At 40.1% G+C, this 24,316-nt stretch overlaps 1 protein-coding gene across 3 annotated transcripts in view; it reads left to right on the forward strand.

Moving 5' to 3' along the window:
- SLIT3 (slit guidance ligand 3) overlaps positions 1 to 24,316 on the forward strand; it is a 768,837-nt gene that overhangs the window by 541,498 nt on the left and 203,023 nt on the right. For all 3 annotated transcript variants that reach the window (XM_045026794.1, XM_045026795.1, XM_045026796.1), the window contains 3 exons: positions 1,049 to 1,120; positions 18,447 to 18,590; positions 22,130 to 22,293. In XM_045026794.1, coding sequence (XP_044882729.1) covers positions 1,049 to 1,120; positions 18,447 to 18,590; positions 22,130 to 22,293 — 380 coding nt within the window. The remainder of the gene's footprint in view (positions 1 to 1,048; positions 1,121 to 18,446; positions 18,591 to 22,129; positions 22,294 to 24,316) is intronic.

Genomic DNA, 24,316 nt, shown 5'->3' on the forward strand with positions numbered 1-24,316 from the left:
GCATGGGAAGGTTTGACTTCCACTTTGACATGGTGGGCAGACAATGACATTAGCTAATTTGGCTCAGTGTAGCATTGAACATTAATATGAATTACAAATGGGTGCCTGAGCTCTCATACTGACTTTTGTTTAGTAAGTTATTTGTTCCAATGTTAATGTGCCACACACGTGCAGCCCCATTAGACTTGGAAATGTTTATTTTCTTTTTCTAAAAATCTAAAGTTTTGTTTTAGTATGATGCCATTGAGCTGTGGTGGTGGTTTTCTCTGCTTTCACAGCTGTATGTTTGGCTTGGGTTGAGGGAAACCCTTTGGAACTTTTCTGATATTACTACAGTATTAGTGCATATTGAACATCATCAAGGCACCTGGCATTTTCAGTGAACCAGCTGATACAAAGTAACTCCCATGTATGCTCCCAAATCTTTACTCAGTTTCATAAGTGAATCATTTTTGTTGTTGTGAAATATTCATATATCCTTATTTTCCCCTCTTGAGCTCCATTGCACTTACCGGGTCAGGTTGAGATTGCAACTGGTGGGGGCAGAATACCTCCTGAAATGCTGCTTGTGTGACATTCTGTGCCCAGTTCAGCTGTCATACGACGTTCAGACCTCGTCCAGACAGGGTCCTTTAAAATGTTCACGTCCCTGGTTTGTATTTCAAGATTGTTAGAAATTAACAGTGCAACATCACCATGCTGAATTCTATACTTTTTGCATTGTGAACAGTGGGTCTTAATGGTTAAAACATTTTGTACAGGGAGGATGGAAAAAAGACAGGCTGAAAAATAGTGAAATACAGTTTTTGGAAAATGTCCAGTTTCTGCATTAAAGACGTTTTTCAGCACCAGACAAAGTCTGAATCATAACAACTCATTTAATACCATGTGCCCTCCTGAAAAGAAAATGAGATCAGTAGTTAAATGAAATGGCTACAGATCATGGTCATGGTGCATGAGATCAATAAAAATGATAATTCAGAGAGGGATGAGAGGATAGTAAGCTGGACTGTTACTTACTATTATTTTGTTTCACCGTATCTTTCAGAGTGCTCTATGGAAATAAGATCACTGAGATTCCCAAAGGCCTTTTCGATGGACTTGTCTCTCTGCAGTTGCTGTGAGTATGATCTCTTCTTTTACTATTATTCAGCCTAACCAGATTTTTAGTTTTTTCAGCTTCTAGTTTTAACTTCAGAAAATCCCTTATTGGCCCATCACCTTATGCACTGAAAACTCATTGAGACACTTCACTGATTAGGATAGCAATGGGGTGAAAAGGAGAAAAAGAGAAAAGGTGAGTGTGATTTTTTCAGCTCGGTAACTGTATCAGGCAGCTGATACAATAGATTAAGTTTGCGGGAGGAAGAATACAATAATTCTAAGAGGGGAAGTATCTTGTTGGTGAATTATGAAGAAACTCAAGATCTGAAAGTCACCACCAAATGCCAGTAAGATGATGCCAGTTGATAATTTTTATACTACTTTTCATATTTTCTATTTATTTGTAACATATGTGGGTGAATGTGTAGATCCTCACTGACAATCACGTTGCAGATAGCCTGCGCTCATAAGCAAAATAGTAATATTTAAGGATATTGCAATTACCTGGAGTGTCTAGTTCCATATCTTTATTATTTTTATTACATTGGTTGTGGATCTATTTGAATGCAAATGGTCTCAGTCCTGTGCCATTAGTATATTTACATAGTCAAATAGTTTAAAATGCAGATTTAGTTTACACTAAAACAATGTCATGATCTAAGGACTGGGGAAAAATAGAGATGGAACAGAATTAAAATACCAGATCCAAACCTTCTTCGCTTTGTGGGAACAAAATTTAGCATCTTGAACCTATCTCAAGAGAGAGAGAGAAAAATCAGCCACCATTTCAGCCATCCAGTAGAGGGGGTAAAAGTTAAATTGATTTAAACTGTATTCCCGAAGCTCAAGTTAGCATCCCTGAAGATGTGCCTAGACAAAGAAATAAATGAAGTTGATCCATATAGGCTAGCATCACATAATACACATACAGTGAATGCAATGGAAAATAGGGAAATCAAGTATTTCTAGGTGGACTACAACAAAATTAGTCAAAAGACTTCTTATTTATAAGTCTTGGTCTGTCTCAACACACACTGTGTTGAAAATCCAAATAATAACTATTATTATTGATAGTACTGTATTACTCAGAGGCCTCAAGCTGTGTCATCACTCCATTGCACTAGAGGCCGTACAAGGACAGAGATAGATTTGGATTATAAACTTTTTGGTACAGACAAAAAGCTAAAATGAGTTAAAATATTTGTAATTTTGCTATAAGCGATAATCCACAGGGGATTACTCTCTTCTCACTTCATGTGTGTAATTTAGTCAATAGGTTTTTCAGTCGCAAACCTGGATCACCTTTCTCTGGAAAGAGACAAGATGAGAGAGAGCACACAAGGTGGATTTATTATAAGTCTTCAGGAGCGAATTCTGCAAACTGTTCCTCTCCTTCAGGCAATCCTCTCCTTCAGTTACCTCCCTTTTGCACACTCCTTTCCTGTCAGCCTGCCCCATTCACAGCAGGCTCCTCTGTATCTTAAATTACTTTTGGTCCCAGCATGTGCACTAGGTATGGAATAATTTTTTTGTTTTGTTATGCATGAGGACAGTAGACCCTGAAATATTCTGAAACTTGGGTGCAGTATCAATTGATACAAGAGGCACATTAGTTATTGTAGTTCTCGAACAGCAGCATACAGTCAATGAAGGAACTTCAAGCAAAAAGAGCCTTTAACTCAAATAATCCTCAATCTAGTTATGGGTGTGTGTGTGTGTGTTTGTTTGTTTGCTTGTTTGTTTTTTGTTATGTTGGAGGAAACTATATGAAGAATTCAGCTTGATCAAAATCTGTTCACACGATGCCTTTTACAGCTGTGAATTTAAAAGGACGCTATGTCATTGGATTCAAAGCTGGACACGTTACAGATGGGTTCCTTCTCAGTAGCAAAAAAAAAAAAAAGATCACTTAACATATGGCTATCTAAGTGTCCTGTAAAAATGTGTCTGTAGAACCTCTGAATGAAACATAAAGATAGGTTTACTTACTGCACTTATATAATAGTCCTTCTGTGTATGTAACACCGTATTTGATGTTACTTCTGTAAGCCAAATATTGTAACACTACTACTGAGATTAGCTAAAGTGACACTTTTTTGTTAAAGTGACAAAATCCATGTAATGGGAAATAGTTCAGAGATACTGTTGTTAAACCATTTGAGCCGCATCAGGATGAGAAGATCTAAATGGATAAATCTTAAAAGATTGTCCGAGTTAGGGCATTCACAGATAATGTTACTTTGGGGGCTTTTAAATGACTTTTTGAAGGTATTTGGAATGCAAAGTAGCTGTTGGCAAAGATAAAGTTGAATGATCATGCTTAAATGCAAACAAATATCTGCACATTTTTCCGACCGTGGCTTTGAAGCAGCTATTACAGATTTGTTTGTTGTATTTTAATGGATCCCTAAAACATAAATGGCATGGATTGGTTTTAGACCTGCTGTTGAACAGTTGGAAAACTGCCCTCTGATTAGATCTAATTTAGCATTCAGTGAGCTCTAGATTGGATTTCTTCTTATTAGTCTGGAGACACACTGATAAAAATGCTCTGATTAGAATACATTGGTAGCCAATATAATTTTCTAAGCTTGAACTGGACCATTTTTGAAAATGTATCGGTACATTGTAAAGCAGTGTATGCTGTTAGGAAGGGAGGGTGAGCATGGGTCCTTCTCAGAGCTTTCAGGTTTTGGTTTAGGAGGAAAATCTCTTAAATCTCTGTTGTTTGCTCTCAATTACGCTATTCTTTTAAGCCCCACAAAAACTTTTCTATCCTTGTATTTTGTATATAAAATAATAAAGTAAGGCCACATGCTACCTCTCTTAATTAGGAAGAATAGTATCTTAATTCTGCAAGTAGTTCTACTAAAATCAGTGGCCTGCTTTTACAGCAAGGTGCTGCTCAGCTTCAGTATGGATGGTAGAATCTGACCCATAATATCTTTAACAATCCTGTCTGTCCTTTGAGTGTGGGAAAGATCATAATTTTAGTCTACTTTTAGACCGCCTAGAATGGTGGTTAGGATTCTGTAATTCATTCAGATAATACAGGGGTGGGTGAGGCATATATACTATAGGCAGTAAGGCATAGTTAGACAGTATCCATCTTTTCTTTTTAAATTTAACTTTATTACCCTCCTGGATTAATTTAAAATTTGGCGGATACATGTAATTTAAGTCTGTGCCATGATTAATTTACTAATTGGCTGACCTAACATATAGTTATAAATAACCCTATAATTGGATTTCAATTAGAATGCTGCTCTCCCGGATTTTATTGTTCCATAAATACACAAGTGAAACCAGCAATATCCATGGAATCCAGTTGCAATACAGATTCTAGCATCCTAATGAGCAAGTGGGACCTCTCTTCTCGGACTGTATCAAGCTCAAACTAGTCATGTTCTGAGCTTCTTGTAGCCCAAATGGTAAAGATTCTGGGTGGTTGTTCTTGACCTTCAACTTTTTTCATGGAAGTGATGATCATGTTCTTTCTACTCAGCTTGTCGGGCTGTATCAAGTGCCTCTCGGGGTTTTAGTTGACTAAGATTTTCCTGTAGCGAGGTATACTATTTTTCAGGAAGGAGAACTGGAGTATGAATTAATTCGTGACCTGTAACTTTCATTTCCAGTTTGTGGCAACAATCTATAGAAAGAGAATGCAGCTGTAGAACAGCATTTGCTTTATTAGCATTGCATGTCTGACATGGATATGAATATTACAGAAATGGAAAGTGCCTCAGTTGGAGATGGATGTTTTCATGTAAACATTAGCCACAGTCAGTTTTACTATCTTTCCAGGAGGCTTTAAACTAATCTTGGTCTGTCTGGAGGCTGGAATAAAATTAAAGCAACTTAGTCATCTGTCTTTCAATTTTCTTGGAACATGGACAAGACCTTTCAAGAATTCCTGAGTTTCCCAAATAACATGCCAATCACAATGCAGTAGGTAAAACTTAACACCCCACGGCTCGTTCTTTCTCTGCAGCAGTTTGACAGATAAGCTTGATGACTACGGTACTCTGCTTACCCCCTCGTGGCTAAATCTGCAATGCCATCCTGCAGCGAAACAGAGCTATGACAAATGGTTCATGCCAACTAATTGTGGATAATGCACACAGAGTCTAACTGTTCTTTTCATATCTGAACAATGCATTTTATGCAGCCATATTAAAACAAACATTTCCAGACCGTTTTTATTGCCGTCAAACACCACATGCTTTGAGGTATCTTCGTCCCTGGTGCCAAAAGGATATCATAACATTTTCTGTTTAAAGAGATTAGGTACCTAAGTGGGGAATGTAATCTGGTTTATCAAGTGTCTAACATGTGTCAGTTTTCAATAAACCTTGCTCCTTAAGGAAATTTGCCTTGCACTGTCACTGGTCATACTAGTGCTGTGATGTGTTGATCTTAAATCTTGAGAGATTGAGCTCACTAAGGTCAATTGGACAATTATGCACAAGAAAAGTTTCCCAGGGTGGTTTCTGTTCTTTTGTATCTAGCCCTGTACTTACTCTTTCCATATGCCAGTGTGCTGGAGAGCTTGTACCTGGAAAATGATGGGCTTGTTGTAGCTTCACCTCCATAACAATCCACAAGAAGCTTACGGCTTCTCATTTTATATATGTATGTGATTTCAGTGAGCATCAGAGTTAAATGTGTGCATTGAAGGGGGAGTGAGCTATAAACATACTAATGCCTGTAGACTGAAGTATAAAGAGATAAAACACATTTTAAAGGTGTTCCAGAATTAGAGATGGGCTCAAGCCAAAACCCCAGATCCAAGCCACTAATTGTAGTGATGTGTGGTGTTAACTACTAACTTATACAGAGTGAGAAATTGCACTGACATTTGAAAACTGGTGCAAATGAACACTCTCCCCAAGCCTTTTCCTTCTAAAAGCCAATCAAACTTTTGTTTAGTTAACACTTATTGCTTTTCATTTTCCTCTGCTTCTGTGTTGTGGGTTTTGGCTGGTAATGAGATTTCCAGTACTTCCACAAGAGATGCTATTATCACAACATCTCCAGCCCAGTTTTGCACCACCAAGCCATTCAGACCACTTAGAGAAGCTCCAGAGAGGGTTGGGTGAAGTTATGTGCCAGTTTTAGCCTGTGAGTTGATTTATAATTCTAGGTGAGTGCCACATGGAATTCAGTTATCGCACAGTATTTCCACCAAATTCTTGCTGTTTAGCCATTGGATTTGAGTTAGTTAGAATCTGAAGCTCAAAGAGAATGTAGAGAGGTGTAAGGCAGAAAAGTTCTCACGGGCTCTCTGCAAACTTGAAAACACCAAGCTCTGCACCACTGTGTCCAGCACCTCCAATATAATCTTTGAAGTAACATATCTTTATTAGTTTTAACCAGTGCTACAAAATTATATATAAAAATAACAAAGCCTGTGAACAAACAATAATTTTCCATAACAAAATCCTTCATTGCACACCATTCATTGCTTGCCCCCAACACGCCCTAGTGACCTCATCAGCACACCTATCATCAGCACACCTGTGTTTCCCTTCCAATAAAAGATAAATTCTTCCTATCCCATGAAATTCTTCTGTTTAGTCATTTAGTCTTATAAATAAGGTGCCTGGATGAAGCAATTTCTGCCAAGCTGACATCCCAGTCTTTTGAAGCTAGGACCCTAGAGATTTTCCACTTTCTAAGCATCAATTTCTGTTCACAACCAGATGCAGTTGCAGTCCAGTCTTCAAAACATTCTGTAATCCCATGCTATTGATGAAAAATCATTTAAAATGATTTTGCACTCTCTTGCTCTTGAAAATACTTAACTGTCTTTCAAACCAGTGAGGGTTTTGTGTGTGTGTGTGTGTCCCTTCTTGCCTGGATCATTTTTTTAACTCTTTCAGAACACACAATAAATATTCAGGAAAAGAGTCCCACCCGCACCTTTCTGTGTTTGTCAACTCATTACACTTCTGACTGAGCGAATGCATCTGAATTGTTGGACTTAAGCCACTTGTATTTCTGAGCGAATCTGGGTCAATATCATGATTTTGCATTTTTAAAAGAATAATTTATGGTTTCTACTTTATTTTGCTTTGAATTGAGCAAACCCAGAACAAAGCAAAATTAAATGGTTATGAATCCAAACCAAATAGAAATATGTGTAGTCCGTGCCGCCTTTATTCCAATCCTTCTAAAAAGTGAGGATGTTTTTGTTTTCTTTTGAAAAAGTTATGCAGACCATGCACTTGTGTTCTCACTGCAGATTAAACAAGCTTGAAAGCACTACAGGGGATAGTGATGTTCCATTAAGATACTCTGTATCTCAGGTTCAGGGGCGGCTCCAGGCACCAGCACAGCAAGTGCGTGTCTAGGGTGGCAAGCCGCAGGGGATGGCGTGCTGATCACCGTGAGGGCAGGAGTTAGACAGCCTTCGGCAGCATGCCTGCGAGAGATCTGCCGGTCCCGTGTCTTCGGCAGCAATTCGGCGGCAGGTATGCTGAAGGCGCGGGTCCAGGAGATCGCCCGCAGAAACGCCACCGAATCCAGGTGACCAGCGTGCTGCCGAAGGACGCCTGACTGCCGTGCTTGAGGCAGCAAAAAACATAGAGCCACCCCTGCTCAAGTTAAATGGTTACTTTAGAAACAGGCAGACTTAGTGAATGCAATATAGTGTTTGACTGAGCAAATGTTGTATAGGTCTAAACTTTTTCAGATTTTCTTGTGCTTTATTTGGATTGTTGTATAGCATACATAAATAGCATCTGCTGGAAAGCCAGATAAATCAACAGATTTTCACTTACTAAATTCTGTGCGGAACCTATACCTTGGAGAAGCTGTGGTCCTAGAAGGCATTGAGCATCTCCCAGAATCCAGTCCTTTACTGGGAGCTGAGGGAGCTGAGTACCTTTTGAGTTTGGGCCTTACTGGGCACCTTACAAACAGTGGAACATTTTGCTTTACATTGTATCCTGTCATTTCTAAACAAAGGATTGCTTACCGTGGCACCAATCACAGCATTTACTTATGGAACAAGTGACCATCTTCAATTCTTAGCAGAATCACATGGGACACTTTTGTCTTGTTATTTAATACAATCCTGGGGAGAACAGGAGGACTATCAGATTAGTGTCTAATCCAGAGTCGAGAAGAAGGTTCTCTGTATAGATCTGTATAATAAGATTTAAAATTATTTTCAGGCTGCTTGCAGTGTTTTTTGTTTTTTTTCTTTCAATCTTTCTGTGTTTGTTACTCTTGCGGTAATATTACAAACTTAGCTGATGTGTAATGTGGCTGTACATCAGCTGTGATCTCATTAGCTTTCATAAGCTGAACTGGGTCAGTATCTAAATGGGAGAACCTATCAAGAAGCTCAGGGGCTGTGACAAGAGGTGTTGGTAATTCAACTGCTCTCTTTCCTCACAGTCACAAATACCCCAGTATAGTGTTAGTCATTGTTCAACTTGAGCTGCCATCTTTTGGAGGAGAAGTAAAACTGAAGCGTTTAAAATCTATCAAAGTAAAAAATGTTAGACTGCACCATGATTAAATTCCAACATGAATAATTAAATTGTACCTTTTGGAATTTCCCTTTTTATTTCCACCGGAACAATTCTTTGTCTTCACCTCCTTTTCTAAACTGCTGACAAAAACTGATAGTGAATTAGCTCTTGGCATTGTCAGCTGAATCCTGGCAGAAATGTTGGTGGTCAGTCATAATATGGAAAAAGAGATACATCAGTGATTTTCTAAATATAGTGGGGCAGATGACAGGTTGCAAGCTTTGTGCTCTTCATATCAGACTTCATCTTCCATAGCACGCGAATCACAGGTTTGTAATATCTTTTATTGGTAGTTATGCCAACTACTGGTAGTGACAAGCACTTTTTTTTCTTTTAATTGGATCATAGTGATGCATATTAAGAGTTCATTTTTTGGGGGGGAGGGGAATTCTTTTCAAATCTTAGCCTTTTCTACACCATTTTACTACAAAGAGGATTATACTGGCTTAAGTCTGGAAAGAGTGTAGGTCTTTCAGTGCTTAGTTTTTGTTGGAAATAATGACATTTAATTTCTCATTACTTTATCAACTATTCTGTAATAATAGTCTCTTTAGTGAAATCCACTGATATGTTAATACTCTGATGCCTGATAAACAAATGGCATTAGATGTATTCCATCTTTCTCAGAGGGAGACACCTTTTAGCTCAAGACATCAATATTTGGAATACCTTTCAAGAGGAGAATACTTTCAGAAAAAAAGATACAATTTGTATACAAACAGTTGGTGGCCATATTTCAAATCGATCACAGCAGCATTTGGGAAGCTCCACCTAGATAGAAATTGTAAAGGTGTCAAAATACTGTATATAGACACTCTTGTGGCCACAGCTATCCGTATTGAATCTTAGGTACCACTCTATGCTAATTTCTGGCTTTAATGATGATGTAACCAGCTAGTTGAGGATCCAGCACCTTTACAAACATTAATTAAGCCTCACATCACCCTTGAGATATAGGTGAGTAAAAATAGTTGTGGTTTGCTCTATGATAAAGTGAGTCAATGGAACCCGAGTCCTGATTCCCAGTGTCTTGGTGCAGCCTCCCTTCTTAATTTTACACTGTAGTTAAAAACCCATGGCTGACCCTTGCCAGCTAGCTTGGTCTGAAGGGCTGTTTAATTGCAATGTAGATGTTCAGGCTCGGGCTGGAGCCCAGGCTGTAGGACCTTGCGAGGTGGGAGGGTCCCAGGGATTAGGCTGCAGGTTGCACCAGAACATCTACACCACAGTTAAATAGCCCAACAGCCCAAGCTCTGTGAGCCCGAGTCAGCTGACACAGGTTTGCAGTATAGATATATATTAATATCTCCCACACAGGGACTTTGAATGTAGGTAAAGCCTTTTGCTGTAGGTATTTAATAAGAGTTGTGTGCATTCGATTTGAATTCTACTGTTATCCATGCAAATAGCTTCAGTCACCTACCTCCTTACAAATCTCTTATGTATTTTAAGCCTAATCTTTCCCATCCTGTTCTTATTTTCCCCAAAGAAGTCCCCAAAGGGCCCCATCGGTCAAGTGACAGAATATTGGCTGTTTTAATTCTAGCTGTATTGTCATTGTTAGCGTAATACAAAGCTAACTAAAAGAAAGAAGAAATAGCTTCACCATGGCTCTGTGCAGCTTTTCTCCCCTTTTCTTTCCCTCAGGTTATTAATGTACTTAGAATGATTTCTGATCCATTCACTAGCAACAGAGAGCAACCTGCAGTCTTCTGAGTGCATTAAGGTTGCTAGGCTGCTGTTTCAAACTTTGAGTTATATCGTTATTTGCTGATAGTTTGATTACTTGTCTTTACTGAGCAGAAAATAAAAATGCTACTGGAGTGCAAGCCTCATCAGCATCCCTCTTTACTCTTAAAAACCAATTATTTTCAATCATTTTGTTTTGGAAATTCAAAATATTATTTAAATGTTAATTACTTGACAGTGCTTGTGTATATAATTCAATTGGGAGACCATCTTAATTATGTAGATGGAATTTAGGAACATCTGATACCATTACTGTGCCAGCTCAGTACACTTTCTTTCAAAGGACTTGGCTGAAACACATTATTATTACAGCGTGCCTGGACAAATTTGCTCCTTCAGGTAATACGATCATAGTATTGTAATAGAGTTGTGTTCTGCTCAGGGCTTTTAACAGAGTGCATACCACAGGTCTTTAGCCACTTTCCCTTACACTATGGAGACATGGGATCTTAGACTTCTGAGTGATCTTTTCCACACTTTTTTAACATGTCCAGATGGATGAAAACAGAGAGCTGAGTTAATAATCCATCATCCCTCTAAATAGCATGTGGTTTTATTTCTTCTTGAATCTTTAACTTCTCTTTGAATGTTGTACCACATGTGGAACCAGTGTATAAATCACATCTGATTAGGCTGATAACACAATGAGAAAAATTAGTGGAAATTACTTTCACCATAATTTGTTGCAAGAGAAATATTGGTAAGGCCCTGCTAAGATAAGGCTGCAAAATACACTGCTAACTATCCGCTCTTTCAAAAACACTCTAAACAGAATGAAACTCTTGTCATTTTTTTTAGCACAGTTTTTAAAAGGTGCAGCGTCTAAACAGAATCAGTTTTTCTGCTTGTTGAGTTATAGCTGGCTTTCTCATCTATAATATTTTAGAGGAATTGAGATCAATATTTATTTCATGGGTTTACCTAATGCACCTGTTTGAGTACAATAAATAATCATTTGATGTAATGATTTGGGTCAGGATCTTAATAGGATAAAACAGGACATTTGCATGGATTAAAACAATATCCAAAGTTGTTATAATAGGAGTAAAGCATAATTAAGAGCTTTGGAAGGGATATAAACCTTCATCTTTTGGGGGTATAAGTCAATTTCTAACTAAAGGGGGATAGGAAGAAACTTTCCTGAAGGGTAGTCTGTTCCATACATGCCTACTTTCATGGTTCATTTATGTTATTTAAAATAGCATAATATAATCACTGAAATATTTGTGATTTATCTTATTATTTTAAAATTAAGATCAGCTGCTAAATAGTACTGATTCAACCAACTTATCTTCTTTACTAGATCAAATTATCTCCTGTTTGTCATCAGTGTCCAACTGGGTTATTACAACAGTAATGCAGTAATAATAACAGTAATACATAATAATTACAATAATTAAAACAATACAAAAATGAAAAAAATCTAAACTAAGTGCAGAAATCTGAAAAAAAAAATCCAGTATTTTCCTAAATGAAATTTTTCTTTAAAAAAATATTTTTGGGTGAGAATTTTCATCAAAATTTACACATTTTTAAATGCTTTGAATGTTAAAAAATGACATTTTCTGTCAGAAATGTTTTGACAAAAACTTTCCAACCTGCTCTACCTCTAAGTTTTTTTTCTGTATCTGTCCTGTGTAGTTTCAGGTACTAAAGGTATATTTCATGGGTACTATATATCCTCTACAGAACAGCAACTGCTGGTCACAGAAGTATTGGCATCGCAGCATCTGCCTATGCATCTGCCTGTGTATTACCTGAGCTCCCAGTTCTAATTGGTTATGTGCGTTCTCATTCTAGTTCACATAAACAAGTCCCTTTTTTCATTACTTTCTGTTACCTACCCTTAAAGTAGGAAGTATGCCTATATATCTTGGGTGTATATATAGACTTAATTGCTCTACGTTTGTATTTCTGTAGTACCTCTCACAGCAGTGGTACCTCTCACAGTGTTGTTTCTGGTTGTATTACTGCAAATAGTGGCAAATATTTACCAGGAAAGAGTCAAACTTTGTAAATTCTAGTTTTTAATACTGGGAAAGTTCATGATTTGCTCAGAATGGGTGTTTGAGTTTTTCTTACTCCTCCTTTCCTAATTGTTTGCTATTATTTATTTAAATGCTGACTTTATAGTTAACACACAGTTCCTTTTAAAATGTCTCAGGGACAGTTCTGAAAACCATTTTGTTTAGAGATATTTCTGTATGTACGGTACTTATATGATCAGTAAGTCTCTTACTCTGCTCTTGCTCCTGTTGCCTGTTCCCTATGAGACAATAGAAGTCTATTAAGGATATCTTCTTTCCTTTTTGTTATAAATATGCTATTATAAATATTGTTGTGTATAGTTTTTAGACCTCAGGTGAGGGATGTACAGCATGGAAGGGGCACCACTCTTTAAATTCCTGTTGTCGTGCATCTTGTTTAGCCGCCCATAGGCATGAGCTAGTAGTGCCACCACTGGCAAGAAATTTAAACACATTTTGTATTGCATTTTCCTAAAGTTCTACGTCTGTTACTTTCTGGTAAAATTCAGCCACTCAATGAGTCTCTCAGTCTTAGGTGTAGAAGTTCTGCTATCTCTCTCTCTCTCTCTCTCTCTCTGTTAAATTCTTTCCTGGATTGGTGGGTTGGGTGCACTCTATTGAGCAATCACTCCGCTGTCAGGGTGTGGTTCACAGAAAGTGGTTTATTTTATTCCAAGAATTGGGAGTACTTACTCTAAAATAGTTTGTTCCCAGTGCTGCCACTGTTGTGTCTCGTGTTCAGTGTCTCTTCTGCTGCTGTTGCCATAGTACATGGTTTGAACTGAAGGGCATGGTTTATATCTGCACACATTAATGTGAGATAATAATTTCAGTCATTAAAAACGGAGCTAGTGGTACAGAATATCAGAAAATGCTACCTTCAGTTGCATAGTGCAGGAACTCTGGAAGCTGATTCTGATTCAAATTGTGGTGCACAACCCTGCACAGGCATGTGTGAAGATTTAAGTAACATTTTGGCTTCAAATAAAAAATATCCCTTCAGATACTCAAATCCAGTGCTGAAGTCAGAGATCCTGTTGATGTGATCAGTATGGGGCTGGAAATGGAAATGAGAGAGAGATTGCATTATAATGTGGGGTTACCATTCTGGATAGTGGTTAAAAGGGCACCATAAAAGCAGCACCATAAATCACTGACAACAGCTACTGGGAATGTTAGAGGGTTGTTGGAGAGATCCAGAGAGAGCTGGAGGAACATCAGAAAAGGAGGCACAATGGAGAAGATTCTCAATTTGGATGTGAAGTCAAATCTATCCTCCAAACCCAAAGGGAAGGGATTTGCATGTGCCGCTGTAATTTCATATGGCATCAGTACTACTTTTTCTTCTTTAACACTTAGCTGAATGGTTGGCCGTAGTGATTGTTCACCATTTGGTCCTTTCCTATGTGGTAGCAAGGGCTAGAGAGACCAAGAGTCCAACATCGGAACAGACTTGACACACCCATGTAACAGGGGGTTTGCCTCCAGGTCCCCTCCATCCTCAGTTGGTAGAATTTTATCCCGGATGTTACAAGCCACCTGGAGACTGGCATTTGCTGGAATGTCTTGTGGCATTTTTGTGACATGTCCGAAAAGCATAAGATGCCATCTGTGGACAGTGGCCCCAGCAATCTGTAGATCGGAGCAACTGTAAACATCTGCATTACAAATGAAGTTGTTCCACTTTATGCCCAATGTACAATTTTGGCATTTTGTATGGAAAGTCTCCAACTTTGCCCAGTCTGAGTGCCATAGTGTCCATGTTTCGCAACCATGCAGCAGTACGGAGAGGATACAGCTGAAATAGATCCTGAACTTGGTGGTTGTGCCGAGATGATGTTGATTCCATATTCATTGTAAAAGACCCATGGCAGATGCTGTGATGCCAATCCGGTGAAGAACCCCCATGTGAGGAACTGTTGAGTACAGATCCCAAAAAGCAAAAGCTGGAGACTGCTTTGACAGTTTCATTAGTCAAAGAGATTGGGGTCGTGGGAGGACCTGATCCCTAGATTTTGCAGCTTTGTCTTTGACCACGAAACATGGGGGCCAACCTTAGCTGACTCCTCCTCCATTTGCTGGAGCGCCTTGCAAAACCTGTTGGGGCTCTGTACTAGAAGAACGATATCATCTACATAACCAAGGTCTGAGAGCGAGAGATCACCAAGTGGTTGAGGCACCTACGCCCTTTAAGGCCTTCCAGAGCATGACTCAGTCAACTGAATCAAACAGAGCTTTAAGATTGACATACGCCACGTGCAGGGGCTGCTTGAACTCATGATGTATCTCTGACAGCAAGTGGAGGGCCAAAATGGCGTCTAACATGGACCTGTTCCTCGTAAAGCCTGACTGTTGGGGGCAACTCTTCTGATGCAGCAGGGGCTCCAAACACACCAGCAGAACATGTGCAAACATCTTCCCTAGCATGGACAACAAGGTGATGGTTCTGTAGCGCTTACATTCGCTGCACAGTCCTTTACCCTTATAAAGTGAGATTACATTACTGTCCTTCCAGGCATTTGGCAGTTCCAGTTTTCCACACCAGGCAAAAGACAGCCAGAAGTGATTCCACTCCAGGGCCCATGGCGCATTTTAGCTGCTCTGAAGTAATGCCATCAGCACTAGCTGCACATTGTTTTTCAGTTTGCAGATGGCACGCTTTACTTCATCCAACATTGGTGCGTCAGTACAAGTGTCTGGGTCTGAAACAAATCATCCAGCTCTGAGCAAGTGACAGCTGGAGGATGGTTCGGGGCACTGTGAGCAGTACTACAATGTGTTTTTAATATGATCATGGAACACTCCTCTTGAAACACAGCAGTTAGTGAATGTTACATTAAAAGAGGGAAATAGCAAGTGGGGATAGTAGATAAGAAAAGAGATGATAGCTGAAGGGCTCATAAGTGCCTGTTTGGGGGAACACCTCAAAACCTAGCCTCTTTTTTATGCTGCCTTCTATAATGTGTTGACCTGTGTTTCATAAAGAGATGAAGTATCAGTTTGAGAGAGAGAGAGACATGTACTGCATGAGAACTCAGAGATAATGGTGATTACTTTGTCTTGGACACAGTGAAAATCATAAAAACAAGTCATTAACTGATGATCTGGGTGCCTGCTGTTGAAGCAAAGCTTCAGCATGCCTAATATACTGGAGGAATTATTCAAGTGTCCTAATGTGAAAATTACTCTGTAGTACAGCTAGGGTCAGTAAGATTTTGGGTTACATGCCACATAATCACCAGTCACAGAATTTTAAGCTGCCCAGGGTGCAGGGTGCTCTTGTAAGCCCCGTATTTGAGACAAAGGTTTCAGTTCTGTAAAATGCTGTAAGCTGTTTGTTCAAGCAAGAGCTGCCCACATTTATCCCTCATTGCCCTCTATTGGACCTTAGCCTATCATAGACCAGTAGCCTGCTGCACGGCATCATGAAGAAAATCCAGGTGAATTAATATTGATTTTTTCCCCTTGGTTAAGCAGGGAAGCTGTATTCTGACACATTATTACATCAAAGATCTAGACACTGTAAATCCTTGAGAAAAGGACCCTCTGTTTCCAAGTATTACAACTGAGTATTTACTAGCACAACTATTGTAACACTTTAGTGCAATATCTGGGGCACCCCACAAATAAAATGGAGAGTACAGAGTAGTGGTGGCCTTAATTTGTATGAAAGACTTCTTGTAGTTGAAGGGTAGGATAGCACAAAGAAAGCTCTGTGTGGCATGCTTTGTTGGAGAAAGGGAGCAGCAAGACATGACCCTAGCTGGCATGTGCTTCTACCTGACAGAATGTGCCCTATTGTCCTTAGAGCTAGAGGTGCAAGCTAGTGCAGGAGACAGTACTTTTGTGTTATTTAAGATTTCATACTAGTTTGCTCAGGAAGCAAAGATACCTTTCACCCCGCAAACACAACCCTATTACTATTATTGAGGCAGCACACAGAAGCAGCAATCAGGTTCAGGTCCCATTGCAACAGACTTTCACCTTTACTGTTTCAGTCTTACCAACTAGAATAAGATTTCCTTTTTAGAAAGTCCATTGTCAGTTTCAGAAAGCTCAAAGATAGTTAAGGATTTTGTGGATAACTTTGGTGGATCACTGAAGTTAAATGGAGAGGTCAGTTTCATATAGGTTTGATGACAGATTTACTAAATCGTTTCAACAAAGGTAGGCATCCCTTCAAAAAATAAAATGCTGTAGAATTCTTTAGGTAAACAACTCTGGGGAAAAGCTTTAGGCCAAGACACTTCAGAGGTCCTGAAGAAACGTAAGCCACTTCAGAAACTACAGTAGAACACAGAAAAGAAGATGTCTAGATTGGTGTGAGGTCTTACGTGTGTAGGCCACAGTCTTGAGTATGGCTTATGTTGGTAGTACTTGAAAGTTGTGCCTGAATGGGCAATGAAGACTGTACTCCCTTATTACTGATGAAGATTATCCATACATGTCAGAGTTGATGTGACCATGACTAGGTGGTGGGGGAAGCTTTCCTTGGTGCTATCCATTTTGTATTGATTTTCTGGATGAATGGACTAAATTTGGATTATTATGGGTCTTCTGTGCAGATGTGCAAGGTGGGAGAGGCACTGAAGTGCCTTCTTCTGTACTATTCCCCTTGCACATCTGCACAAGAGACTGACATAACTGAAGTGGAGAAGGCAGGCACTATGCTTGTTTGTACTATTCTCTCAAAGGGGTGAGTGAACCTGCCCCTCATAAGGGTTGTGAAACTCCCATTCTGATCTGCGTTCCCCAAAACCTCTGGAGAAATCCTGGCTGAGCTGGTCAGAATTCTTCCTGAAGCTCCCACTGCTACATGGCCTCTCTCACACCTCTGCACTAATGTGGCCAGTAGCTTAAAGCTACAGCCTGGCCCCAAAATGATCCTTCCAATTAGTTAATGCTGGTGGATAAGCTGTGAAACTAGAAGCAATGAGACTTAAATAAGACTCACACAACATTTATTTATTATGTTACTAATGTACTTGTTTGGCAATGATTATATGCTTGGCACTGTACAATACACACATATAGATAATCCCTTGGAGTTTACAGCCCATAGACAGAACATAGATTGATGGGATGTACAAGGTAATAGAGAAGTGTGATTGACTTTGATGTTTCTTATCTCTTTATGGTCATCATAGAAACCATGTTGCTTGTGATACCTATGGACTTCACTAAATGTAAAGGGTCTATCTCTGCATATCATCGCAAGCCAGCATAAAATAGCTCAGGGTCTATGGAAGCTAAATGGAATATTCTCCTATAATAATACTTTGTATGCAACTATGTACGGTGAACTGCCAGTCTGTGTCCCGCATGTAAGCGTGCCCTGAGTGAAGTGTTCAAATTCACCCCATTCCTGGGTTTTGGCTTTATTAGTAACTCAACCTGTAACAGGCATAACTGTAAAGGGAACTTTTTGTTCCAGAACCTACTTCCTACCTAGTTTCCTGTCCCTCAGGAGACTCTCTCTCTTCTTCAGTTCTCTGATAGAACTAACTAGCCACAACAACTGCAATGAAGTGGTCAGAACTTCAGCAGCTTCATGCGGGGTTCAAGCACCTGCTGACTGGGGGTTAAAAGAAGTGCCCTGTCTGCCTCTTTCAGTGGACTTCCATACAATAGCCACTATGTGGGGCAAGGCAACTATTTGACCATCTCTTTGTGTAAATTATATAACCATTATTAAGGTGAAAGCTCTCTCCATGAACCCTATGCAATATTCCTCTGGAATTATCTTGTACAAATTATGTGCACAAAAATATATTTGCAGGACTTTTTTTTTTTTTTGCTTATCTAGCTCTGGTATACCCATGTCTGTATATGTCCCTCAGTTTGATAGCTCTAATGGTGACTGTAGGGTTTTTTGCTTTTAAGGTAACAGACAGACCAAGGACCTTTAATGCAGAATGATTTGGTTTGAGTGGTTTCATTTTTTTTAGGTTAACCCCAAAGTTCAGTCTCTCTTTATCTGGTAATTACAATATTAGTGAATTATAAACCTTTCCTCTGCTTTCAGGCTTCTCAATGCCAATAAGATCAACTGCCTCAGGGTAAATACGTTTCAAGATCTGCATAATCTCAACCTGCTATCTCTTTATGACAACAAACTGCAGACCATCAGCAAGGGGCTCTTTGCACCTCTCCAATCGATCCAGACTCTGTGAGTACACAGACACACTACAACTGACAGCTCTTCCCTTTTCCCCAAAGATGTTCCCTATCTTTACACTGCCTTTGCATCTGGTATTTAGACAATATTGAAGAAACATAAGGCCAGTAGCTTCCGTTTTTTGGCAGAAATAAAAGAAAAACATGAAAGAAAAGTATAGAATAAATTCAGCACTGCCAGATTCTACAAGGTTCTGCCTCTTTTCCAGGGGTCTTATAAATATAATAAATTTATTAATTAATATAAATATTTCATTTGGGAAGCAGCAAAGAATCCTGTGGCACCTTATAGACTAACAGATGTTTTTGCAGCATGAGCTTTCGTGGGTGAATACCCACTTCGTCGGATGCAAGTAGTGGAAATTTCCAGGGGCAGGTAAATATAAGCAAGCAAGAAGCAAGCTAGAGATAACGAGGTTAGATCAATCAGGGAGGATGAGGCCCTGTTCTAGCAGTTGAGGTGTGAAAACCAAGGGAGGAGAAACTGGTTCTGTAATTGGCAAGCCATTCACAATTACAGAACCAGTTTCTCCTCCCTTGGTTTTCACACCTCAACTGCTAGAACAGGGCCTCATCCTCCCTGATTGATCTAACCTCGTTATCTCTAGTTTGCTTCTTGCTTGCTTATATTTACCTGCCCCTGGAAATTTCCACTACTTGCATCCGAAGAAGTGGGTATTCACCCACGAAAGCTCATGCTGCAAAAACATCTGTTAGTCTATAAGGTGCCACAGGATTCTTTGCTGCTTCTACAGAACCAGACTAACATGGCTACCCCTCTGATACTTGATTTCATTTGGGGACATTCAGTGGTTTTAAATAGGGACGATACGGGGCAAGTGCATTTGACTCTATATGCACAGCAGACTTCAGATATATTTAAAAATATGTCCATAATGGTTTTCTGTGAGCATATGTATTCGTTATTTATCCTTACTGGACATTGAGACCTGCTACATAGTTCATAGGACTTGAAGCTACATTTTAATTGACATTCTAGGCATGTGGGGTAAATGTGTATCACTGTAAGTTCTTATTCATTTGGTCCAGGTAAAAATATTAATTTAAAAAAAAATGGATCTATTGTGTTTTCTCTGAGTCTTAGGTCTGGTCTACACTACGGGGGGGAGGGGGGGGATGTTGAACTAAGGTACGCAACTTCAGCTATGCGAATAGCGTAGCTGAAGTCGAACTACCTTAGTTCGACTGACTTACCCGTCCAGACGCGGCGGGGTCGAACTCCACAGCTCCAAGGTTGACTCCGCCACCGCCGTTCGCGGTGGTGGAGTTCCGGAGTCGACTGGAGCGCGTGGGGAGTTCGAACTATAGCGTCTTGATTAGACACGATAGTTCGAACTCCGAGAAGTCGAACTCACCGCGTCGACCCGGCAGGTAAGTGTAGACTAGCCCTTAGTGTGAGACGATATTAAAGCATTAGGACTAGGAGAGTGGTCAGAAACCCCTTATTTTTCTTGGTTACATAAGTACGCACCATAACTGATATTTTACAGGGTAAGATTTTTCATCATAAAGCTGTGAGAACTTCCAAAGAAAGAATACACCTCTCCCAGAGTCTGACTGGCAAACTCATTAAAAAAAGGACCTAAAACACTGTGTGTGTGTGTGTGTGTGTGTGTGTGTGTGTGTGTGTGTGTGTGTGTGTGTGTACACACTGCAAGACAGGCACTGCACTGTGTAAATAAATTTTGTGTATGTTTGCTCACCTAAAAGAAAATGCACAATTGTTATTTTTAGCAAAAAGCAAGCTCAAGAGGCTGGGATCATGAAGATAATTTGCCACAAATATTTGGCCAGCACCTGGTGCACCAATCCAAGCAGACGTTAAAATAAATATTTCTGTGAAATATAAATGGCTCTGGTTTGTGTGTGTATATATATAAAACTTACATATATGTGTAAACCCAGAGTTAGTTTCAGATAAAGCTAAAAGTTTGCTAATACGACTCTGTTGCAAATGCTAGATGTGCATGAATTCAACAAACCAAGTGAAATGATATTTTTAAAATCTTAAGCTATAAAAGTTACTTCTTGGGTTCCATATTTTTTCTAGGCAGAGCTTGGGGCCATTACTTAGAGTGTACATCAAGCTTTCCTTATTGCTTCGCATTGAGACACATCTCCGTGGGCAGTTTGATGTTTTAGCTGATTTCCAGTTTCTGCCTTTTTTTAAAGCATGGAGCACAGCCCATCCCTGCCATCACATACTGTTGATTTAGTTTGGTATTTGGACCTTCTAGTACTGGAGTGGCTTTACTTTAGAGGCTCAATGCAGCAACAATGTTTAGCCTCTTTGGGTAACCTCTGTAAGGAACATTTTTCCCCCACTCTTTACATTCATTTGACTCCTCTCTCTCGGGTGCTGCCACCACAGCCGGGTGGCATGTTATTTTCATTATATTAAGCCACAACCTCTAAACATACCTGGAACAAGGAAACAAAATAAATTTAGTGTGGATGGAACATGAGCTAGAGAGAAAAATATGCCTAAATACTAGTAGGACCATAACTCTCTGGAAATATGTCCTTATACCTCTGCTCATAAACACAAGTTAACATCTTTCCACATCCAGTTCTCCAACAAATGGACATTTCATGATTGAGGTCTGCATCCTGCTTCCTTTTGAAGTCAGTGGGAGTTTTGTCATTGATTTCCATGGGAGCAGGCTCAGAGAGAGTCCTGACAAACTTTCTTTATTTAATACCTCACTGAGCCCAACAAAGAGGACCAAAACAACTGCAGAAATAAGTTTTGGCTTAACCTCTGGGAGCCTAAGCAGAGCAGAAGAGGCCTCTACCTGAAATATTTGTAGACAATCCAGAGGAACTTTATCACCGCAATTTGAATGTCCAGTGAAATACCTTGCCAACTAGACTGGTGTATTTCACATGGGCATTTGCTGAATTATATTAGTCAGGCCCTAGTTTGCATCAGCTGTCTATTCTGAAAAGTTAAAATTTCAGATCGAGGAGAAATCAATGCACAAAAACTCTATTAGCCCTGAACAGGATATGCAACATTAATTCACTCTTGAGTGAAGGCTTCTGGCTCATTTGTGGCTTTACCCACTGATCCAAGGTGCTCTCCTTTACTTATCCAGATTTTTATCCCTAGGAAGCTGAGCTTGTCAATAAACCATCTTTTGAAACCAGGGCACAAAATATTCTCTCAAATCAGGTGTTTCTAGAAAGATGTGTTTCTATTACAATGCATCATGTCAGGCTTCCAAGTGAAAACATTGGAGACAGAAGAGCTGTATCCTTTAAATCAGGCTTTGCTGTATTAATTTTTGCTTCCTCCATGAAAGAACTTGCAGCAGGCTTAATGAGCTACGAAATACGATAGCTCACAGAATTTTCCCATTCATGTGCAGCTCCATGTGGCTTCCGCCAGGCCTGAGTTTTTGGGAGCTTATTCAATTACTCTACTCTTCAGGTTTGCGTTTGTGAAAAACAATGATGGAGTACAGAGTCACAGGTCATTTCTGATTAAACATCCCATCCCTCTTGCAGACATTTAGCTCAGAATCCATTTGTGTGTGACTGCCATTTGAAGTGGCTGGCTGATTACCTGCAGGATAATCCGATAGAAACCAGCGGCGCTCGATGCAGCAGTCCACGTCGCCTTGCCAACAAACGAATCAGCCAGATCAAGAGCAAGAAGTTCCGCTGCTCAGGTAATTCATTTATCCAGGCTGTACTGCACTTTCAATTCAGAAATAAGCAGGTCCAGAGAGCCTGCTAATCAAATCTGCAGGACAGTGTTTGCTATAATGGATACTGTGGAGCATCTTTTAAAATTAAATTTGGGAAATTCAGTTAGTCCTCCAGAAAACCAATTACCTTATTGATTAAAAAAGAGCCCAGTCTGTAGCTTGTCTTTTTTTTAAAAATCCTTGACATTTAATTTTTAAAGAATGCTGGGTTATAAAATGTCTATGAAAACCAGTGGAGATACAGATGAATTCTTATGCCAAATGGTGTATTTGGGAAGGGCGGAAACCTGGATGTACATTGGGCCAAATCCTGGCTTGAATGGGAGCTTTGCCTGAGTAAGTACTCAGCAAAAAAAAAAAAAAAAGTAGGGGGGGGGGTTGGGGGTGAGGGAGGCGCAGGGGAGAGAGAGAGAAAATAACCTTGTGGTGGATTAGGTCCTAAGTAAACTGCAAGGAACAATTGTGCCCCCGAAGGGGAACAGGAGGAAATAGACCATATGAATTAGCAGGGCTTTACCATCCATAACTAATTTCTGCAGATCCAACCCAGAAGCTCTTACCTTAATTTTTATTCATTCAAGCAAAGCTGCCATTGCAGTCAGTGGATTTTTGTCCTCTAGGAAGGAATCAAAACTGACCTCAGGGTATGGTCCACAGATTTTGTTATTTACTGAATGTGTAATTAGTTGATGATGATGAAAATAATCTGAAAAGTAGTATATACAGCTCTTCCTCATCTCCACCACCTCATAAACTGTACTATTAGCTCTTTTTCATCTTCCAGACCAGATGTCAACAAAGGGATATCGCCTTATGCAGCTTAATTTAGCAGACTCCGTTTGTTCATGTGTGTGTTGTACTGGTAGCATAGGTTTCAGATTTACTGTACTTGTGACATGCTGTAGGAACAGGCAGAATTTCAGTGTAAGAAAATCTGTTGCTATGTATTGAGAAGAAAAATGACTGTCATTGATGAAATACTTTTCAGTGTTTTCTATAAAAATTACTATCATTTTTGTCCTCTTCCCTCCTCACCCCCCGAAAAAACAGCATGATTAATTGTACTCCTGACAGTAAAAGATTGATGGCACTATAAGCTGATGTAGCATGAGAATGAATGGCAGCAGCCCAAAACAAGACATTGCTGCATTGTGTGTCTCAGCAAACAGTATTCTCAGATAAACTGCCCTTTACTGATAAAATAAAAGAAGGATAACTTCATTTGCAATCAGTCAGTCTTGTAGGCAGGGTTTAAAGCCTTCAAGTAATTTGAGTTGCAGGCTCAAGTCATGCAGTTTAGAGCCAAATCTTAAATTATTAAATTATGGGGTGTTTGATCCAGGGACTTGGTTTAGGCCCATCGCTGTAGCATAGTAACTAGTCATCAATATTCGCCTTTAAAGAAACTTGGAATGAGAATGGAGAAGTCATGGATACACCTCTACCCTCCGATATAACACGAATTCAGATATAACGTGGTAAAGCAGTGGGGAGCCCCGGTAAAGCAGTGGGGAGCCCTGGGCCCTTTAAATCTCCACCCAAACCCCGCTGCTAGAGCTCTGGCGGTGATTTAAAGGGACCAGGGCTCCCCACGGCCGCTGGAGCATCGGGCCCTTCAAGTCCCCGCCGAGGCTCTGGCAGCCAGGCTTGGGCGGTGATTGAAAGGGCCAGAGGCTCCAGTCGCTGCGGGGAGGCCTGGACCATTTAAATCTCCGCCTGAGCCCCGCTGCCAGAGCCCCAGCAGTGATTTAAAGGGACTGGGGCTCCCGCAGCGGCTGGAGCACCGGGCCCTTTAAATCCTCGCCGGGGCTCTGGCAGCCGGGCTTAGGCGGTGATTTAAAGGGCCAGAGGCTCCAGCCACTGCAAGGAAACCCAGGCCCTTTAAATCCCCGCCCGAGCCCCACTGCCGGAGCTCCAGTGGTGATTTAAAGGGCGGGGCTCCCCGTAGCGGCTGGAGCACCAGGCCCTTTAAATCACCCCCAGG

Source organism: Mauremys mutica, chromosome 8 (assembly GCF_020497125.1).
Source record: "Mauremys mutica isolate MM-2020 ecotype Southern chromosome 8, ASM2049712v1, whole genome shotgun sequence".
In the NCBI taxonomy this organism is placed as follows: Eukaryota; Metazoa; Chordata; order Testudines; family Geoemydidae; genus Mauremys; species Mauremys mutica.